This window comes from Sus scrofa, chromosome 2 (genome assembly GCF_054392235.1).
Source record: "Sus scrofa isolate SSC_HxYL_T2T_F1_AM1 chromosome 2, Sscrofa_HxYL_maternal_Yorkshire_Landrace_v2.0, whole genome shotgun sequence".
Lineage (NCBI taxonomy): Eukaryota > Metazoa > Chordata > Mammalia > Artiodactyla > Suidae > Sus > Sus scrofa.
This window is the reverse complement of record NC_139384.1, coordinates 12,880,804-12,898,888: the sequence shown is the minus strand read 5'-3', so window position 1 is coordinate 12,898,888 and position 18,085 is coordinate 12,880,804. Positions and strand designations below refer to the sequence as shown.

General features: G+C 37.1%; 1 protein-coding gene across 1 annotated transcript; it reads right to left on the bottom strand.

Moving 5' to 3' along the window:
* On the bottom strand, positions 1 to 939 carry LOC106509349 (olfactory receptor 5B2-like). The gene has a single exon (XM_013994294.3). It carries the CDS (start codon positions 934 to 936, stop codon positions 1 to 3), a length of 936 nt encoding a protein of 311 aa, XP_013849748.1. The 5' UTR covers positions 937 to 939.
* Positions 940 to 18,085: the final 17,146 nt, after the last annotated feature.

Here is an 18,085-nt window from a genome sequence, read left to right as displayed (position 1 = left end):
TCAACCTAGAAACAACTTTTCTCCCAAAAGAACCTTCTTAAAGGCACTCTTGACCTCCTTGTTCCTCAGGCTGTAGACTATAGGATTGAGCATGGGGATGACCATACTATAGAACACAGAGGCAATTTTGTCTGTATCCATGGAATGGCTGGAGCTGGGCTTTGCATACATGAAGATACCTGTTCCGTAGAAGATGGAGACGGCTGTGAGGTGGGAAGCACAGGTGGATAAAGCCTTCTGGTACCCTGCAGAGGAGGGCATCTTTAGGATGGTAATAAATATGAATATGTAGGATATTAAGATAACAAGGAGAGCTAAAAAGACATTGAAGCTGGCTGCATAAACAAGAACCAACTCACTCGTATGTGTATCAGAACAAGACAGAGCCATGACTGCTGGAATATCACAGAAAAAGTGATGGACCACATTGGACCTACAGAAAGAGAGAGGGAATGTATTCCCAACGTGGATGGAAGCATTCAGGAAACCACAAATGTGGCAGCCTATGACCAGACCTGCACATACACTTGGTGTCATGGTGGTGGTATAATGTAGGGGTTTACATACTGCTGCATATCGGTCATAGGCCATGGATGCCAAGAAGTAATTTTCTGTAGTAACAAAGCCTGCAAAAAAGAACATCTGAGCAGCACATGCATTATAGGAGATGACTTTGTAGACTTTAAAGAACCCAGTCATGACTGTGGGAGTGACAGTTGAAGAGTAACAAAAGTCCACCAGAGACAGGTTACTAAGGAAAAAATACATGGGGGTGTGGAGATGAGAGTCCATGAGAATCAACAGGATTATCCCCAAGTTTCCAACCGTATTGACGAGGTAAATGAGAGTGAACATTATAAAGAAGGGGACCTGAAGCTCAGGGATGTCGGTTAGTCCTAGAAGGATGAAGTGGGTCACGTCTGTCCTGTTATCCATTGATGTTATTTGGGAATAATGAGATAGCCTGTAGCAAAGTGAAATTATGGACAAGAATGTTAAAGTGGAGTAAAGATTGCAGTGAAATTGAATTTTTTATACATTGTGGGCACTATTTCATTACAGCAATAATATATATTTCAAGATTCTCCATAAAGCATTTTCATAGTTAACTATGAAATTATTATATTAATAATCTATAGAGTTGAAAATCATTGAATTGGAATTTTCCTAAAATAAAATAGACACCATCTCCCTAGTTTTTAAATTTTACATATTTTCAAACAGATTTGGAAAATTTAATGACTTGTCCAATACAACATGTCTAGGATACTATGTCTTTGCTAGTTCAGTTTTTGTCTATCCTAGTGAAAGTATACTTTGTTATCCTTTCAGAGTTTTAATTTGTTATCCATACATATTTTTGTTATCCATACATATCCAATATGTAACATACTGTATTACTCAACTGCCAGGACAGTTCTAAACACTTTGCGTGTATGTCATCAATTTTTCTCGACAATGCTATGAGGTTGGTTAGTTGCTTCTTTCATTTAAATTATGAGGTACAAATATTCATGGCAAGTCAAATTTTTGATCCAAATTGAGTGGTTTCTCTGTAAAATGGTCTTAATTGAATTTTAATCAAATTTAATTTAATTAATTTAAAATTGCTCATTGTTTCCATTGGTCCAAACTCAGTTTTAGAGTTTCACAGTGAAGTAACTGAGACTTACATGCATAGTATATGTGATGGGAAAACTGGATCTGTTAGGGCTGTACAACCAGCAGAGGCAATTCTGAAGAGGAGGCACCATAGCATGTATATAACCTGGACTCTGGAATAAAGTACATACCAACCCTACCATCTACCACCCAGGAATCATTAATCCTAACCTGATTCCCTGGAACCTAATGTTTTCCATCTACAAAGTAAAAATAGTAATGAGCTCTAACTCTAGAGGTTATTGTAAGAATTAAATTAGATAATGTATTAAAAACAATATGTAAATTTTTAGATGTGTAACATGGCCTGATTAGTGTCAGCTATAGCATCATTAGGGTGGAATGATGGTCTACATTGATTTGGAAATGCTGGGTAGCAACACGTATGATTTCAGGTGTGAGTTGTGAAGTCCTGTAGCCTCCTCTTCAATGGCCTTTTCTCATGTCATAAGGCCACTGAGATTTTTTTCTGTATCCTCCAATAAGTTTCACTCTGTCCTTGCTTCACTGATGTAATTGACTGTTTTAATCTTTTCATGTAGTCCTTTTTGGAGAAAAACAATCCTTAAAATACATATTTTAACTTATGTTTTAAAAGTCTCCTTTTTTAAAACTTATTCTTAATTTCATTACAGTAACACCATATTTGAATCAGAGACGAAGGGTGAAAGTTCATGGTTCGTGGCTCACCTTTAGCCTGCAGATCTGTTTTTGTGGCTAACTTCACATTTTTAAATATTTTATATGAATCTGTTCTTACATAGGAACAGTATCTTAATTCCTTTTATTTGAATCTGCATCCTTCAGAAGGACAGCCATCCAATGATGCTAACTACTACTCCCTATTGCTTTCCTCCTAAACCTTTGACAACTTCGCTTTGCAAGTCTAGCCCATGAAGTCTTTATATTTGCCAATCTTAACATACATAATCATATTAATGTAATGTATATCATGTTCTACAGCCAGTAATAAGAATTTTGTATTTAAAATGTGTGTGTGTGTGTGTGTGTGTGTGTGTGTGTTCAAGGTAGGTAGAGTTCTTATTCTTATTTTACTAAAAGAGAATAGAGAACATAAAGTTACATAATGTTCTGCAATTACACAGCTGATAGGAAAAAGATTCAAGATATAAACCCATTTTCAACCTAACCAAAACCCTGTGTTTTTAGCCAGATCACTATTAACATGTGTAGATATGCTAGAAATAATTGAGTATGAAATTCTGGCAAAATATTAAAATAAATTTGAATTTTACTACTTTGGTCCTTTGTGGTTTAAAGATGGATTTTTTTTTTCCCACACCTAATGGATATGGATGTTCCCAGGCCAGGGAGCAAATTCAAACTACAGCTGTGACCTACACCACAGATTCAGGAACACTGGATCCTTAACCCACTGCACCAGTGGGAACTTCCTAAAGAACTATCACGTAACTCTCATTTTTTTCTTCACCTCTAATAAGAGGCTAATGTGTAGTGAACAAGATGAAATTATCACCTAATCAGAGCATTACCTATACAACTTTTTTTTAACCAGTCTTTTTTAGAGGAACATATGATAATGTTTCGTAGGTATCATCTGACTTCCTACTGATGGAAATTTTGATATTTACTCTCAGATTTTTTAAAAGCTCCTCAGTGTTTAATAAAAATGTTCAAAACATATATTTCTGTGCCCACCAAATCATAATAGGTATAGCTGCCCCATTGCCTTTGCATGAATTAACAGTTTTCACTGAAAGCACATATTAGGTATAGAAACTTATCTTTTGCTTGAAAACAAGCAACAGTCAATCCTGAATAGTTCTTTGAAATAAAAAATTCACCCATAGGATAATGTATAAACACTGTTGGAGAAGTTCTCTCAAGCAGTGTTCAAAGATCCCAAGTTTTCTAAGGCAGGGAATTATAGAGAAAACATGAATATGGGTTCAAGTTCTGAATTTGTGATACATTCCTTCCGTGTCCTTGGAGGAGTCATTAACCTCCTCCTTATTTGTAAAATAAACAGCAAATTTACTACCCCCAAATAATCCACAGAATTGTGTTAGTAAATAGCAAAGAAATGTGTATAAAATAACTTGGTGATGGAGAGATGTTATCATGTGATATAATTAAATTTATAAAAATAGAAATGAAATTTAATATAATTACTCAATATTATTTTTACCTTGGCGTGTTCCCTTGGCCATGGCCGCCAGATCATAGGAAATCCTAAAATCTGGGAGAAGGCCTGTCTGTACTGATAACTATTAACATTCAACTGAAGACATGATGGTCAAGGCAGCTAGGACCAAAGTCTGACCCCTCTAAAATGATGTCTCTTAGAGTGATATTGGACTTCAGAGGCTAATGCATGGGTCCTGGAATGAATTATAGAGACATGGAGCTCTCGGGGGATCTCCTATGAGAACATCCACAGCTGCTCTTACCACTTTTCTAGGAAGAAGTCATTAACTGCCTGTGGGGACCAATTTGTATATTTTGAGGGTGTGCATGTGCTTTTGTATTGTGATTTTGTATTATTCTCATTTCTAATTATCTATAAGTTACAAACAGTAATATGCACCCTTACAAGTGGTTCTAAGAATTTGATCAAATGTGTAGTCAGGTGATCACTGACACAATCACCCACAATAAATTTCCCTGAGATTCTTAGTAGTCAACTCACTCTCACATAACCACTAAATTGCTTTTTCCATGTTATTTTGCCTTTGCAAGTATGTCCTTATCTAGAGTCCTAGAATGTGCAGTCTTTGACTGTGACCTCTTTCCCTTAGCATAATTCAGCTGGGGTCCATCTGTATTGTTATCTGTTATCTATGGCATAATTTTTAATTGCATAAGAGGATGCTAAAACATAAACTGCATGCAGTGATTTTTTTTTTCTTTCCTCAGTTGAGGATTTTTTGTGTTGTTTCCAGTGCTTATAAATAAAGATGACTTAAACATTGACTGATTTTTTTTGCGAATGTGTTTTTTATTTCAAGTTGGTAAATATTTAGGTGTTGTACTGCCTGCTCATTTGGTAAATATACTTAATTTAATAGAAACGGCCAAACTGTTTATGGAAGTGGTTCTATCATTTGGCATTCCCAACAGCAAACACATTCCAATTTCTTCACATTTTTGCAGTACTTGGTACTTTAAATTTTTAAAAATATAATTTCTATTTTATTTTAATATCTGCTCTTGGTCAAAGACCTTTTAAAAGTCTCTAAAATCCTTTATTTTTATTCAATTTGCCTTACCACCACAATTATGGCCTGTAAATGTTACTTTGTAACAAAGGAGTTAGATCAATTTTTTTCTTCTACGTGCTATCCTTTGAGCCCACATGCCTGTGCAGAATCATCCCACCTTTCTCGTTGCAGGCATGTATAGCAGTTATGGGTTTCTTACGTGTACCAAAGTGGTTTGGCCTCAAATCAGCCAAGTAATTTAATCTCCTCTGTAAACTTCAGCTGCTCATCTGTAAAGACGGAGATAATAATATCATGCCATCCTCATAAGGTTGCCAAGAATGTTTAGTACATCACAGGCACACAAAGCAGAAAACAATTTCTAGGGCATATCAGGTGTTCTATAGGGTTAAAAGTCACATTCCATTGATATGCATGGGTCACAAAAACAGTAATGTTCAAACACTCCATCTGCTTCCCCCAGTGTACCTGCCCATTACAGGTAGGCTGAGACATGTATTAGCTGTAGACAACGAACTGTAGAAAGAATTGATATGGGTCAATTCTGGATGGGCTGAAGCAACATATTACCCTCCAGTTATATTTCTCTTGTCACAGTGGTTAAGGAGGCTTCATATTCTAGCAGCTGTAGCTGTAGATAGCGAAGCCTTCCTCAGCCTATGTCTTTGAGTGACCACAGAGTGGGAGTTCATTTTACACCTATATAATGAACATATAGTAGCACAAATGAGAGACAAATCTGTACAGGGCTAAAAAAAGACTCAGATGTATCATAGGTATATCCAGAAGGATAGGAAAGATAAGGAAAAGAGAAGAAGGTAGCTGCATGGGTAAATATAAAAACAGGTATTTTTACATTTTTGGTTTGTAACTCCCATTTATCTTATATGATTTTAAGGTAAATGTATAAAATGATAAATACATGTAAGTGTAACTGGGTCACCATGCTGTACAATAGAAAAAATATATATATAAATAAATGATTAAAAAATAAATCTATATTAATGGGTAAAAAAATATATAAAGATCCATGACAATAACAACATTCAGTGGGAGAGATATAGCTTTGTAGGAGTAGAGTCTATATGCTATTAAATTACTATGCTATTTACTATGCTATTTGACATTATTCAAATTAAATTATTATAAATTTAGTTGTTAATTATAATCCCAGGATAATTATTAAGACAAGTAATATATAAAAGAGAAGGGATTCAAAGCCTACACTAAAAATTAATTAAATACACACACACAAAGCAGAAATAGAAGAAAAAAATTTTAAATGGACATATAAAAAACAAACAGCAAAATAGAATAAGGCCTTTTTTTATCAGTAATTATGTAAATGTAATTAGGTTAAACTTTCCAATCAAAGGTAATGATTACCAGAATGTATGAGAAAATATGATTCAAATACATACTGTCTACATGAAACCTACTTATATCCAAAGACACAAATAGGTGAAAGTGAAAGAATGGAAAAAGCTATTCCATGTAAATAGTAAACAAAGAGAGCTGGGCTGGCTATAACAACATCAGGCAAAATAATCTGTAAATGAAAATATCTTAAACAAATAAGAATATTACATCTTGATAAAAGGGCATATTTATCAAGATTATATATATTACTTATATATTTAATGAATATATCATACATTCATATGTGTCATGTATATGAAACAAACATCCTATATCTATGAGTATATCATATATATATACATATATATATTTATGAAATGGGCTTTCCAAGACAGTGAGAATATCAAACACAAAGGGAATTTTATTTTATTTTATTTAAAATTTTTTTGTCTTTTTGTCTTTTTAGGGCTGTACCTGCAGCATATGGAGATTCCCAGACAAGGGGTTGAACCAGAGCTGTAGCAGCCAGCCTATACCACAGCCACAGCAATGTGGGATCCAAGCCAGGTTTGCGACGTATGCTACAGATCATGGCAACGCAGGATCCTTAAACCACCAAGCAAGGCCAGGGATCAAACACACATCCCCATGGATACTACTCAGGTTCATTGACCACTGAGCCATGATGGGAACTCCCACAAAGGGAATTTTAAAGCAGAGAAAGACAAATGGATTTCCCGTTTTGGTGCAGTGGGTTAAGAATCCAACTAGTATCGTTGAGGATATGGGTTAGATCCCTGGCCTAGTGCAGTGGGTTAAGGATCCAGCATAGCTGCAAGCTGTGGCATAGGTCACAGACATGGCTTGGATTCCACGCTGCTGTGCCTGTGGTGTAGGCTGGCAGCTGCAGCTCCAATTTGACCCCTACCCTGGGGACTTCCATATGCTACAGGTACAGTCCCAATAAGAAAAACAAAGCAACACATTACACACAAAGATACACCCCTTTCCCCCATAACACCATAGGTATATTTCTTAATAGAAACTTTGCAGTCCAGGAGACAGTGGGAAGATAAATTCCAAATATTGAAAGAAAAAAGGCCTCTCAACCAGAATACTATACCTGGCAAAGATGTCCTTCAGAAATGGAGTGATAAAGACTTCCCCGAACAAACAAAAGCTAAAGGAGTTTCACCTCCACTAGACCCGCCTTACAAGAAATGCTAAAGAACATTCTTCAAACGGAAAGTGAAAGATGTTAATTATCATATTTAAAACATGTGAATATGTGTGTAAACTCACTGTTAATAGAAAACAGTCAAATTTAGATTCTCCGGTGTTGTAATGGTAGTATGTACCCTCTAGTTTAAAGTTTAAAAATGCATATAAAAGAACCATAACTACAATAATTTCTTATGGAATACGTGATACCCAAAACATGGAAACCATAACATAAATAACCTAAAATGTTGGAAGAGGAGAAGTAAACGTATAGTTTTTTTGCTATCAAAGTCAAGTTGTTATTAGCTTAAAATATATTATTTTAAAATACTTTATGTAAGCCTCATGGTAACCACAAAGGAAAAACATGTAGTAGATTCACAAAAGATGATGATAAAGAAGTAAAGGCAGGAGTTCCCGTTGTGGCGCAGTGGTTAACGAATCTGACTAGGAACCATGAGGTTGTGGGTTCGGTCCCTGCCCTTGCTCAGTGGGTTAACGATCCGGCGTTGCCGTGAGCTGTGGTGCAGGTTGCAGACGCGGCTCGGATCCCGCGTTGCTGTGGCTCTGGCGTAGGCCGGTGGCTACAGCTCCGATTCGACCCCTAGCTTGGGAACCTTCATATGCCGCGGAAGCGGCCCAAAGAAATAGCAAAAAGACAAAAAAAAAAAAAAAAAAAAGAAGAAGTAAAGGCATACCTCTACAAAAGTATCAACTCACAAGAGAAGACATTAAGATAAGAAAGCGTTCTGTCACCAAGATGGTGACATAAGAGGTTTCTGAGCTCATCTCCTCCAATGGACACACCAAATCTATAGCTATACCTGGAGCAATTTCCTCTGAAGAAAATCCAGAACCTATCTGAGTGACTCCCACACATTTGGGCCAAAGAGAAAAAAAGAGAACAAAATATTTAGGTGAGACTGAGACACTTTCTATAAATTCTATTCACAGAAAAGTGACGTGAAATCTATGATGGAACCCTAGATGCTAAAACGAAAAACAGAAAAGATTAATTAGGCTAAGAGGGATTTTTTTTTTTAGAAGGTAAATAAAATCGGCAAACATTTGGTTAGATTCACAAAAAAAAAAAATGGAGAGGATTAAATAAATAAAATTAGAAGTGAAATAAGAGGGAGTTCCCATCATGGCTCAGCAGAAACAAATCTGACTAGCATCCATGAGGACGTAGGTCAGTCCCTGGCCTTGCTCAGTGGGTTAAAGATCTGGTGTTGCTATGAGTTGCAATGTATGTCGCAGACATGGCCCGGATCTGGCATTGCTGTGGCTGTGGTGTAGGCCAATGGCTACAGCTCCAATTCAGCCCTAGCCTGGGAACCTCCATATGCCACAGATGCAGCCCTAGAAAGACCAAAAAAAAAAAAAAAAAAAAAAAAGAAAGTGAAATAAGAGGCATTATGACAGATGCCACATACATACAAAGGGTCATAAAAGACTACTCTGAAAAATTATATGCCAGCCAAATAGACACCTAGAAGAGATGGATAAATTCCTGGAAACATAAAATCTACAAAGACTGAATTGAAACTTAGCATTTATGACTTAAACCTAGCCAGAACCCAGATTGGGCCTTGAACCCATGGCCTTTAAATTAGAATCACACCTGTATCTAGACTTAATGAGTCTCAGGTTCTTTGTGCCTCAGCATAGTAGGAATTCAGTGAGAGACAAAGTGATAGACAAGAAATAGATTTATTAAGATAGGGCACTTGTGAGAGATACAAGCCGGCAGGCAAGAATTAGGTGGACTACAGTTTTATAATCCAAGGGGAGTGGGAGTTAGAAAAGACTGTCTCTTCCTATTTCTTGAGTTCATCCTTGGTATCTAGTAAGAGAGTATTTGACCCAATAAGGTCAAACCAGGACTGTCATGGTGCTTATTCAAATCAACAAAAGGGTGGTCCTTAAACTCCTGCCTTTGGTTTGAACCTGAAATATTTCCCACCGAATGACCTGAGGCACGTCTTGTGCCTGCCTCATTCTGATGGTTCTCTTGAGCAATCATTAACTTACAGTGATCTCCCAAAGTTCCCTAGGTTTTCTTCTACCTTATGGCAGTGTATTGGGACTTCTTCAACTACCTGTGTAGCTATCCTATTCCATCCCCTTCAGAATCACGCAGAAATAGAAAATCTGAACAGAGCAATTGCTAGTAAGAAATCAGTAATCAAAAGCTTCTCAACAAACAAAAATTAAAGACCAGAGGGCTTCACCACTGAATTCTACTAACCATTTATAGAAGAATTAGTCCAATCCTTTACAAACTTCCAAAAACTGAAGAACAATTCCAAACTCATTTTATGTGTTCAGCATTTTGCTGATTCCAAAACCAAATAAGGATACTACAAGAAAAGAAAACTACAGGACAATAACCCTGAAGAATATAGATGCAAAAATTTTCAAGAAATATTAGTGAACCAAATTTAACAATACATTTTTAAAGCTTTTAGTTTTTGCTTGTCTGAGTAATTTTTGTTTCTTTGTTTGTTTTATAGATTTTATTTCACTTGTAGTGATCTATCTGTTCAAATTGTTTCTTGACTCAGTCTTGGCAGGCTCTATGTTTCAAGAAATATATCTATTTCTTATAGATTGTCCAATTTATTAGCATGTAACTGCTCATTGTCTTATTTTATAATTTTTTTGTATCTTTGTGATATTAGTTATTTCTCCTCTTTCTTTTATTTTTAAGTTGTTTAATTGGGTCCTCTCTCTCCTTGGTGAACACAGCCAGAGATTTGGAGATTTTATTTATCTTTTCCAAAAGGAAGCTGTTGGTTTTATTGGTCTTTTCTATTGTTTTTAATCTCTATTTTACTTTTATTATTATTATCATTATTATTATTTGTCTTTCATCTTTTTAGGGCTGCACCCATAGCATATGGAGGTTCCCAGGCTAGGGGTTTATTAGAGCTGTAGCCGCCAACCTATGCCACAGCCACAGCAATGCCAGATCCAAGCTGCATCTGCGACATACACCACAGCTCACAGCAACACTGGATCTGCAACCCACTGAGCGAGGTCAGAGATCCAACCCACGACCTTACAGTTCCTAGTCAGATTTGTTTCCTCCTGCACCATGACAGGAACTTCTAATCTCTATTTTATTTTCTCCTTTATCTTCATTATTGCTTTCCTTGTGCTGACTTTGGGCTTTGTTTGTTCTTAATTTTTATATTCTGCTAGGTGGTAGTTTAGGTTGTTTATTTGAGATTTTTCTTATTTTTTTGAAAAAGGCATATTTCTTCATAAACTTTCCTGTGAGAAATTTTTCTGCATTCCATAGATTTTGAAAAGCAGTGTTTTCATTTTCACTTTTCTCAAGGTATTTTCTAATGCCTTATTTGATTTCATTATTGAACCATTGGTTTTTTTAGTATCATGTTGTTTAGTCTCCATGTGTTTGTTCTTTTCCTGTTTTTCTTTCTATAGTTGATTCCTATTTTCATACCATTGTATGAAAAAATGCTTAATATAATTACTATCCTCTTCAATTTGTTGAGGTTTGTTTTGTGATCTGGTGTGTGATCTATCCTGGAGAACATTCTATGTGCACTTGAAAAGAATGTGTATTCATTTCGAGGGGAATATAATGTTCTATGATATCTATTAGGTCCAACTGGTCTATTAAGTCATTTAAGACCTCTTTTGCTTTACTTATTTTCCACCTGGATGATCTATTCATTGATGTCAGTGAGGTGTTTAAGTCCCTAACTAATATTGTATTACTGTCATTTTTTTCCCTTTGTATATGTTAGTACGTTTTATTGAAGTACAGTTGATTTGCAAAATTGTGTTAGTTTCAGGTGTCTGGAACAGTAATGTATTCTAAAATATCTACATTTTGTGCTCACCTCCCACACATTTTGTGTTTTTGATGCCATATTTTACATCTTCATGCTTATTCCTTTACTGTTTATTAAAGTATCATTGTTTTTACAGTTTATTTCTTTGTTTTTTAAGTACTGGCTTATTTAAGTGATCTTCAAATCCTTATGTATTTGCATTTCCTGTTAGAATTCTCCCTTTCCTATGATTCTTACTTCTTTTCCATTAAGGAAGAACTTTCAACATTTCTTTTAGGATAAGTTTAGTATTGCTAAATTCTTTCAGTTTTTGCTTGTCTAAGTAATTTATAAAATTAAAAAAAATCTTTCCTTCTATTCTAAATGAGAATCTTTCTGGGTAAAGTATCCTAGGTTGGAGGTTTTTCCCTTTCAGAACTTTGAATATATTATGCCACTCCCTTCTGGACTGCAAAGTTTCTGTGGAGAAATCAGCTGATAGCCTTATGGGGGTTCCTTTGTATATGACTCTACTTTTATTCTGCTGCCTTTGGAATTCTCTTTAAATTTTGCCATTTTAATTATGCAATGTTTTGGTGTGAGGTCAGTTTTGGACTCTCTGTGCCCCTTATATTTGGATATCTATTTCCTTCTTTAGATTTGGAAAGTTTTCAGCCATAATTTACTCAAATATATTTATGATGCCCTTGAATCTCTCTTCTCTTTGTGGAACACCTATAATGCAAATGTTGGCATGTTTTACACTACCCCAAAGACTGCATGTGTTACCTTCAATTTTTTCATTTGTCTTTCTATCTGCTGTTCTGATTGGATTATTTATTATTTTATCATCAAGATCACTTATGCATTATTCTATGTATTTAGTCTACTATTCATTGCTTCCTAGGCCACTTTTTTTAAATCTCAGACATTAAATTACCTATTTTTTATATGGTCAATTATATTTTCTAATTCCTTGATAAATGGTCTGTGCTTTGGTCAATTTTCCTTCTTAATTTATCAAGCATTTTTATTACCAACTTCTTGAAATCATTATCTGGTAGACTGATTATCTCTTTTATTAATTATTTTTTCAGGGGTTTTCTCTTGTTCTTTCAACTATGAGTAGTTTTTCTGCCTTTTATTTTATTTAAATTTCCCTGTCTCTATTTAGGTGAAACAGTTATTTATTGTAGTCTTGAAGGGATGTTTTTATGTAGGAGTGTCCCTGTATACATTATGTATTCCCAATGTCTTTGGTATGAGCACTGGATTTTTTTTTTTTTTTTTTTTTGGGCTACACCCATGTCATGTAAAGCTTTCTGGGCCAGAGATCAAACCCATGCCACAGCAGCAACCTGAACCACTGCAGTGACAATGCTGGATCCTTAACCTGCTGCACTACAAGGAAACTTCATTTAAAAAAAAATTGGCTGCACCTGCAATGTGAATAAGTTCCAAGGCCAGAGATCAAAACTGCACCACAGCAGTGACCTGATCTTCTGCAGTGACAATGCTGGATCCTTAACTCATTGCACCACAAAATAACTCCTAAGGGCCAGAGTCACTGTGGATGCCAGCCACATCTTTCCTCAGGTTGTGCTGGCCACTATCACCTTGATAGGGGTGTGGCTCATGTTGGAGGTGCTAGATTCTGTACAGGGTGTCTTGTGGCACTTCCTCTTTGCTCAGCGACCATCAACACCCTCTCAAGGATGTGGTCTACTCCAAAGTTGCTGGAGCAGAAACACTGAGGGTCAGACTCCAGCTGATCCTCTTCCCTTTAAGTGCATGTTTTTCCTTCTCCTCACATTGGGGATTTTGCCCCAAAGGACAGGAGTGTTGCAGTAAGTGGTGATTGAGACTTAAAAGAGGTCTGATGTGCTATTTATGTAGGTATGTCTGGTTCAGCTCAGATGCAGCCCAAGCTTGCATCTTTCCCCCTGTGGTGGTCATTTCAGATCTAGTGCCAAGTTGTGGAATCAAGTGGGTGAAACTCAAGCTTACATTGAGTTGGGACTTGGGATCAGGATGTAGTGGTAACGAGAACTGAAGCCACTGTGCTCCTGTCAGGAGTCTGGGCTACTAATGAAGCACTTTTTGAATAAACGCCAATAATAGCTGCACCACCCAACCTGAACCACTCCTCTCCCTTCCCCTTAGATCACATCCTTTTCCCAAGATCAAGCCTTCTTTCAGGTTCTAGCTATCCTAGGTCCGGGGCTAAGATATGGAGAGAAGTGAGTAGGACAGGGGAGTTCACTCATCTCAGATTGGGGAGAATGGCAAGGTGGCTCATGCTTGAACTTCACACTCTCCACCCTGTCTTGTGCAAGTCAGCACCTGTACATTTCTCACAAGTGGAGTCTAGATTTCTCAGGTCTTTCTTCTTGTTGCAACAGTTCTTCAAGCAGCCAAAGGGGCTTGTATTTTTCCTGTAGGATCCCATGCTTGGGATGTCCAGTCTCTGGCTTGACCTGCTTACTTTGCAACTTTGTTTTTAACTTCTTTATATGAACCTGGAGTTTAGCAATTCTTATCTCTTTACTGAGCCCAGGATATACCATTCACGGTCCTACCCCCTGGCCTTTGTTCATACCATCCATTTGGTTCAAAATCCTTCTCTGTGTCTCCCCACCTGTATAAACCCCAACCATTTAAAAAGTATAGCTCTAGTTCACTTACTCTATGAAATAATACTTATCCAATCCCTTCATTCCACAGAAAAATCTCTATCCCCTGAATTCCTGCAGTATTTTCCCTCCCTTGCTTGATGTCTCATGGCAACCATTTTATTTGTCTCCACCTGCCATTGGCAATTACAAGCTCTTGCTTCTCATTCACATCTTACATCTGCAAATCAGTTGTAAATGTTTAGAAGATAAAACCCAAGTGTTATTACTCTTGATTTCCCCACAATACTTAGGCCAATGCAGTGTATAAAACAAAGCATAAGTAATGTTTCATCGATAAACTTTAAGCAGATAAAATGCATTTATATGCTCAGAAAAATTTTCCAAGTCCTTCTCTCTAGAAAGGGCTAATACTCAGGTTCTAGCCTCCATAAGTTCACAGCACAGTAAGGAAAATGGGCTTCCATCCTTGAATCCTGCACAGTAATTCCAAACTTTAGAGGCTGACTGTAATGGGCAGTGCAAAAACCACAACCAAAAACTAAGAGAAAATAAGAATTCATACCCTTCAGGGGAAACTTTTTTAATTGTTCTCAGTTTAGGGGAGAAATAACTTCATAATATTATGAGGCATATGTAATCATCAGAAAAGGGCATGTATTAACTGTGGTTGTGCTTCTGGCTACATAGTCTCCCTTTGTCTTGTCCATTTCAGAATCTGTTTTAATGGCCTTCCAAGTGTATCTGTGAACAAAGGAATTTCATTCTAATATGGTTCTTTCAATATTAAAAATCTGTAATTTATTTCTTTAGTTTACAACTAAGGCCCCTGAGTGCTGAGTTCTTGGGTCCCCAGATTCCCTTCTGACACTGACATGCATTCAAACAGGACTGAAGCCAAAGCCTGTTCCTTTCCACTAGAGAGAGCCTTGCTTCGGAGTCATAACCCCTAGTTCAGGAATTACACTCAATTATTAAGGTATTTACTAAATTTCCCCCCTCTATGAGGCATTAGAGAAGAAACAGAAAAAGAACTCTCAGAATCTCACCATTTCACTGGAAACATAAGATATAGCCAACAATTCACTGACTACAAAGAACAATAATCAACAGGTTACTTGGTTTGTTAGTTTATCAGCCTAACTTACAAACAAAAAAGTGAAGTTGCTCTTCTAGTCCTCATTTTCCTCTTTGGAGCCTGGGGTGTGAAAACAACCATCTGTCTTGAGGAAAACACTTCAGGGACACTGTCCCCAAGGAATCAGAAGGCATTAACTACCCCATATGACCCAGCACTGTGGATCTGTTAACTCTGTGGTTGGGAAGAGTCTGGTTCTGAAAATTATATAAGACCTGTTCTCATTCTCTGCCCTGCAACACTGTCAACAACAAGTTAAGCTACTGAGTCTAGACTCCAGGAAGTTCCTGAGATCTTACCACCTTTCAGAGGTGAGCCCTTTCAGACGATAGTGCTGCTCTTAACTAGCCAGGCAAGTGTTTCAGGGACTCAGACAATTTATGCAAGACTGCTGGTGGATGGGAAAGGTAGGACAGGAAGGTGAGATTGGAGATTTCCACTCAAAAATACACACTTCCTCATGCTAGTCAAGCCCAAACTAGTGCAGGGCTTAAAGATCACAGGACCCTCTAAGGTCAGTACAGATCTTGCCCTGAAGTTACATATATAAATGCCTTTTATCTCACTTTAGTTATGCTTGGCATCTTCCTTTTACATATTACTTTTTCTCTCTATCCCAATGTTCTCTCTCTGATTTGTAAGTCAAGCTTTCCTGGAGAAAAGAAACCCCAGAGCTACTGCTCCAGTCACCACTGCCCTTCACTTTTGCAGAACCTAGGGGGTGGGTATTTTATTTTCTGGCCTCTTCACAGAAAGAAAAGCTATTTGGGGACTTGGTTATCTCTAATCTTTGAGGGATAGGGATTTTGGAGATGAGAGAGAAAAATGAGAGGGAGACAGCAGTAGGAGAGCAGAAAGACAAAACCAACACTCTTGGCTCTCAAGCCAGTATTCTATCCAAGAAGCCACAAGGAAAACCATATTCAAACTTATCTTACTTCTCTGTCTCTGCGTGGCACCTTGGGAGGCCCCCATAGCTTTCTGTGTGCTTTTACTTTTAAAAATAAATTTTACTTTGGCACTAAAGACCCACTTTTTCAAAAGCCCAGAACAATTAAAAACATCAACTTTGCATTCTTCAAAGCACATGCCCTCCCTCCTGAGCTCAACCTGCTGTGTAGCTTGGGAGTGTGTAGCAGTAAAAAGTAAGAAGGAAGAATGGGACTGAGAAAAAGGGCAAAGTCTTCAAGCCTGTTGCCTTGGAAGACTAGCGGTTGGTGAGTAGTGTGTAGCTGGCATGCTCTGTCCCAAGAACATTTGGGACTTTTCAATGTTCTTTTCAGGGGCAGCTTCATGAAGTAGTTTCCCAACAAGGACAATGAGTTTTCTCCCTGATCTCTCTATGATCTCTGTCATAACAGAGCCATCCTTGACCTCTTAGTGCTAAAGCCTCCTCCACCACCCCAGCAGGTCCCTTCTTGGTTGGAGTCCCAACAAGGTGGCTTGAGCTCAGTGATTTCCTGCAGCATCCACTAGGCTTGCGGGTAACTCTGTGTCATGTGTGAGAATGCAGGATTGCCCTACCTGCATAATGGGCTGAATTAGTGGGTCTCCCACCTTTAGAGGTGGGATGTAAACTTTACGTTTTATGTGTCTTTAGGTCTTTAGAGTCTTATGTGTCCCCTGAATTTTCTGCAATCACCTAACATTTAGCTATGAATGAAGTAAAATTCTGGCCTCCACTTCCTGTATATGTTCTCCAAGAACAGTCCTTTTGGAGTCCTCCCCTAACTTGGGTGGAAAGGAGCACTTAAATAAGCATTCCTTTCCCGATCTCTTCACTTTAATCACTCTTCAAATTTCTGTTCTTTTAGGATGGAGGTGAATGGTTGGAAAGGTCTTGGGACCAGTTAGTTCATTTTTAATTTTTTTTATCAGTATAGTGTGTGTATATATATATGAGTATAAGTATATATAGCTAATATGTATATAATGGAATATACATGTATAAATAATATATATATCACATCTTAATCCATTCATTTGTTGACAGACACTTAGGTTGTTTCCATGTCTTGGCTATTGTGAATAGTGCTGCAATGAACATAGGGGTGCATGTATCTTTTTCAATGAAAATTTTATCTGGATATCTGCCAGAAGTGGGATTGCTGGGTCAGATGGTAGTTCTATATTTAGTTTTCTGAGGTACCTCCATACTGTTTTTGATAGTGGTTTTACCAAATTACATTCCCATCAACCGTGAAGGAGGGTTCCCTTTCCTCTACACCCTCACCAGCATTTGTTTTTTGTGGATTTGCTAATCATGGCCACTCTAACTGGTGTGAGGTGGTACCTTATTGTAGTTTTGATTTGCATTTCTCTAATAATTACTGATGTTGAGTATTTTTTCATGTGTCTGCTGGCCATCTGTATGTCTTCTTTGGAAAGATATCTCTTTGGGTCTTCAGCCCATTTTTTAATTGGGTTATTTTTTTGTTGTTGAGTTGTATGAGTCATTTGTATATTTTGGAGATTAAACCTTTGTATGTTGAATCATTTGCAAAGACTTTCTTCCATTCCGTGGGTTGTATTTTCATTTTTTTAATGGTTTCCTTTTCTGTGCAGAGGCTTTTGAGTTCAATTAGGTCCCATTGTTTTATTTGTTTATTATAGGAGGTAGATAAAAAAAGATATTGCTGTGATTTATGTCCAAGAGCATTGTACCTATGTTTTCCTCTAAGAGTTTTATAGTATCTGGCCTTACATTTATGTCTTTAATCCATTTTTAGTTTATTTTTGTATATGGTGTTAGAGAATGTTCTGACTTCATCCTTTGCCAAAAAGTTAATTCATTTTTAAATAATTCCTTCATGGCTACCCGGCATTTTTAGAAAATGGATTATACCTCATTTATTGTCCTCAATTTTGGTATTTCTTTTGCAGTTGGAACCAACTGTAAAAATCACATTAAGAATCATGTTAGAGTTTAAAACATGTTCATTGAGAAGCATCTATCATGCCTCTGTCTTTTCTTCTAAGGCATTTCCTGAGTCTCTGCATGTCTGACATAATTCCTTATTAAGTAATCCTTTTCCACCCTTCATTCCTCTTCAGCCTAGAAGG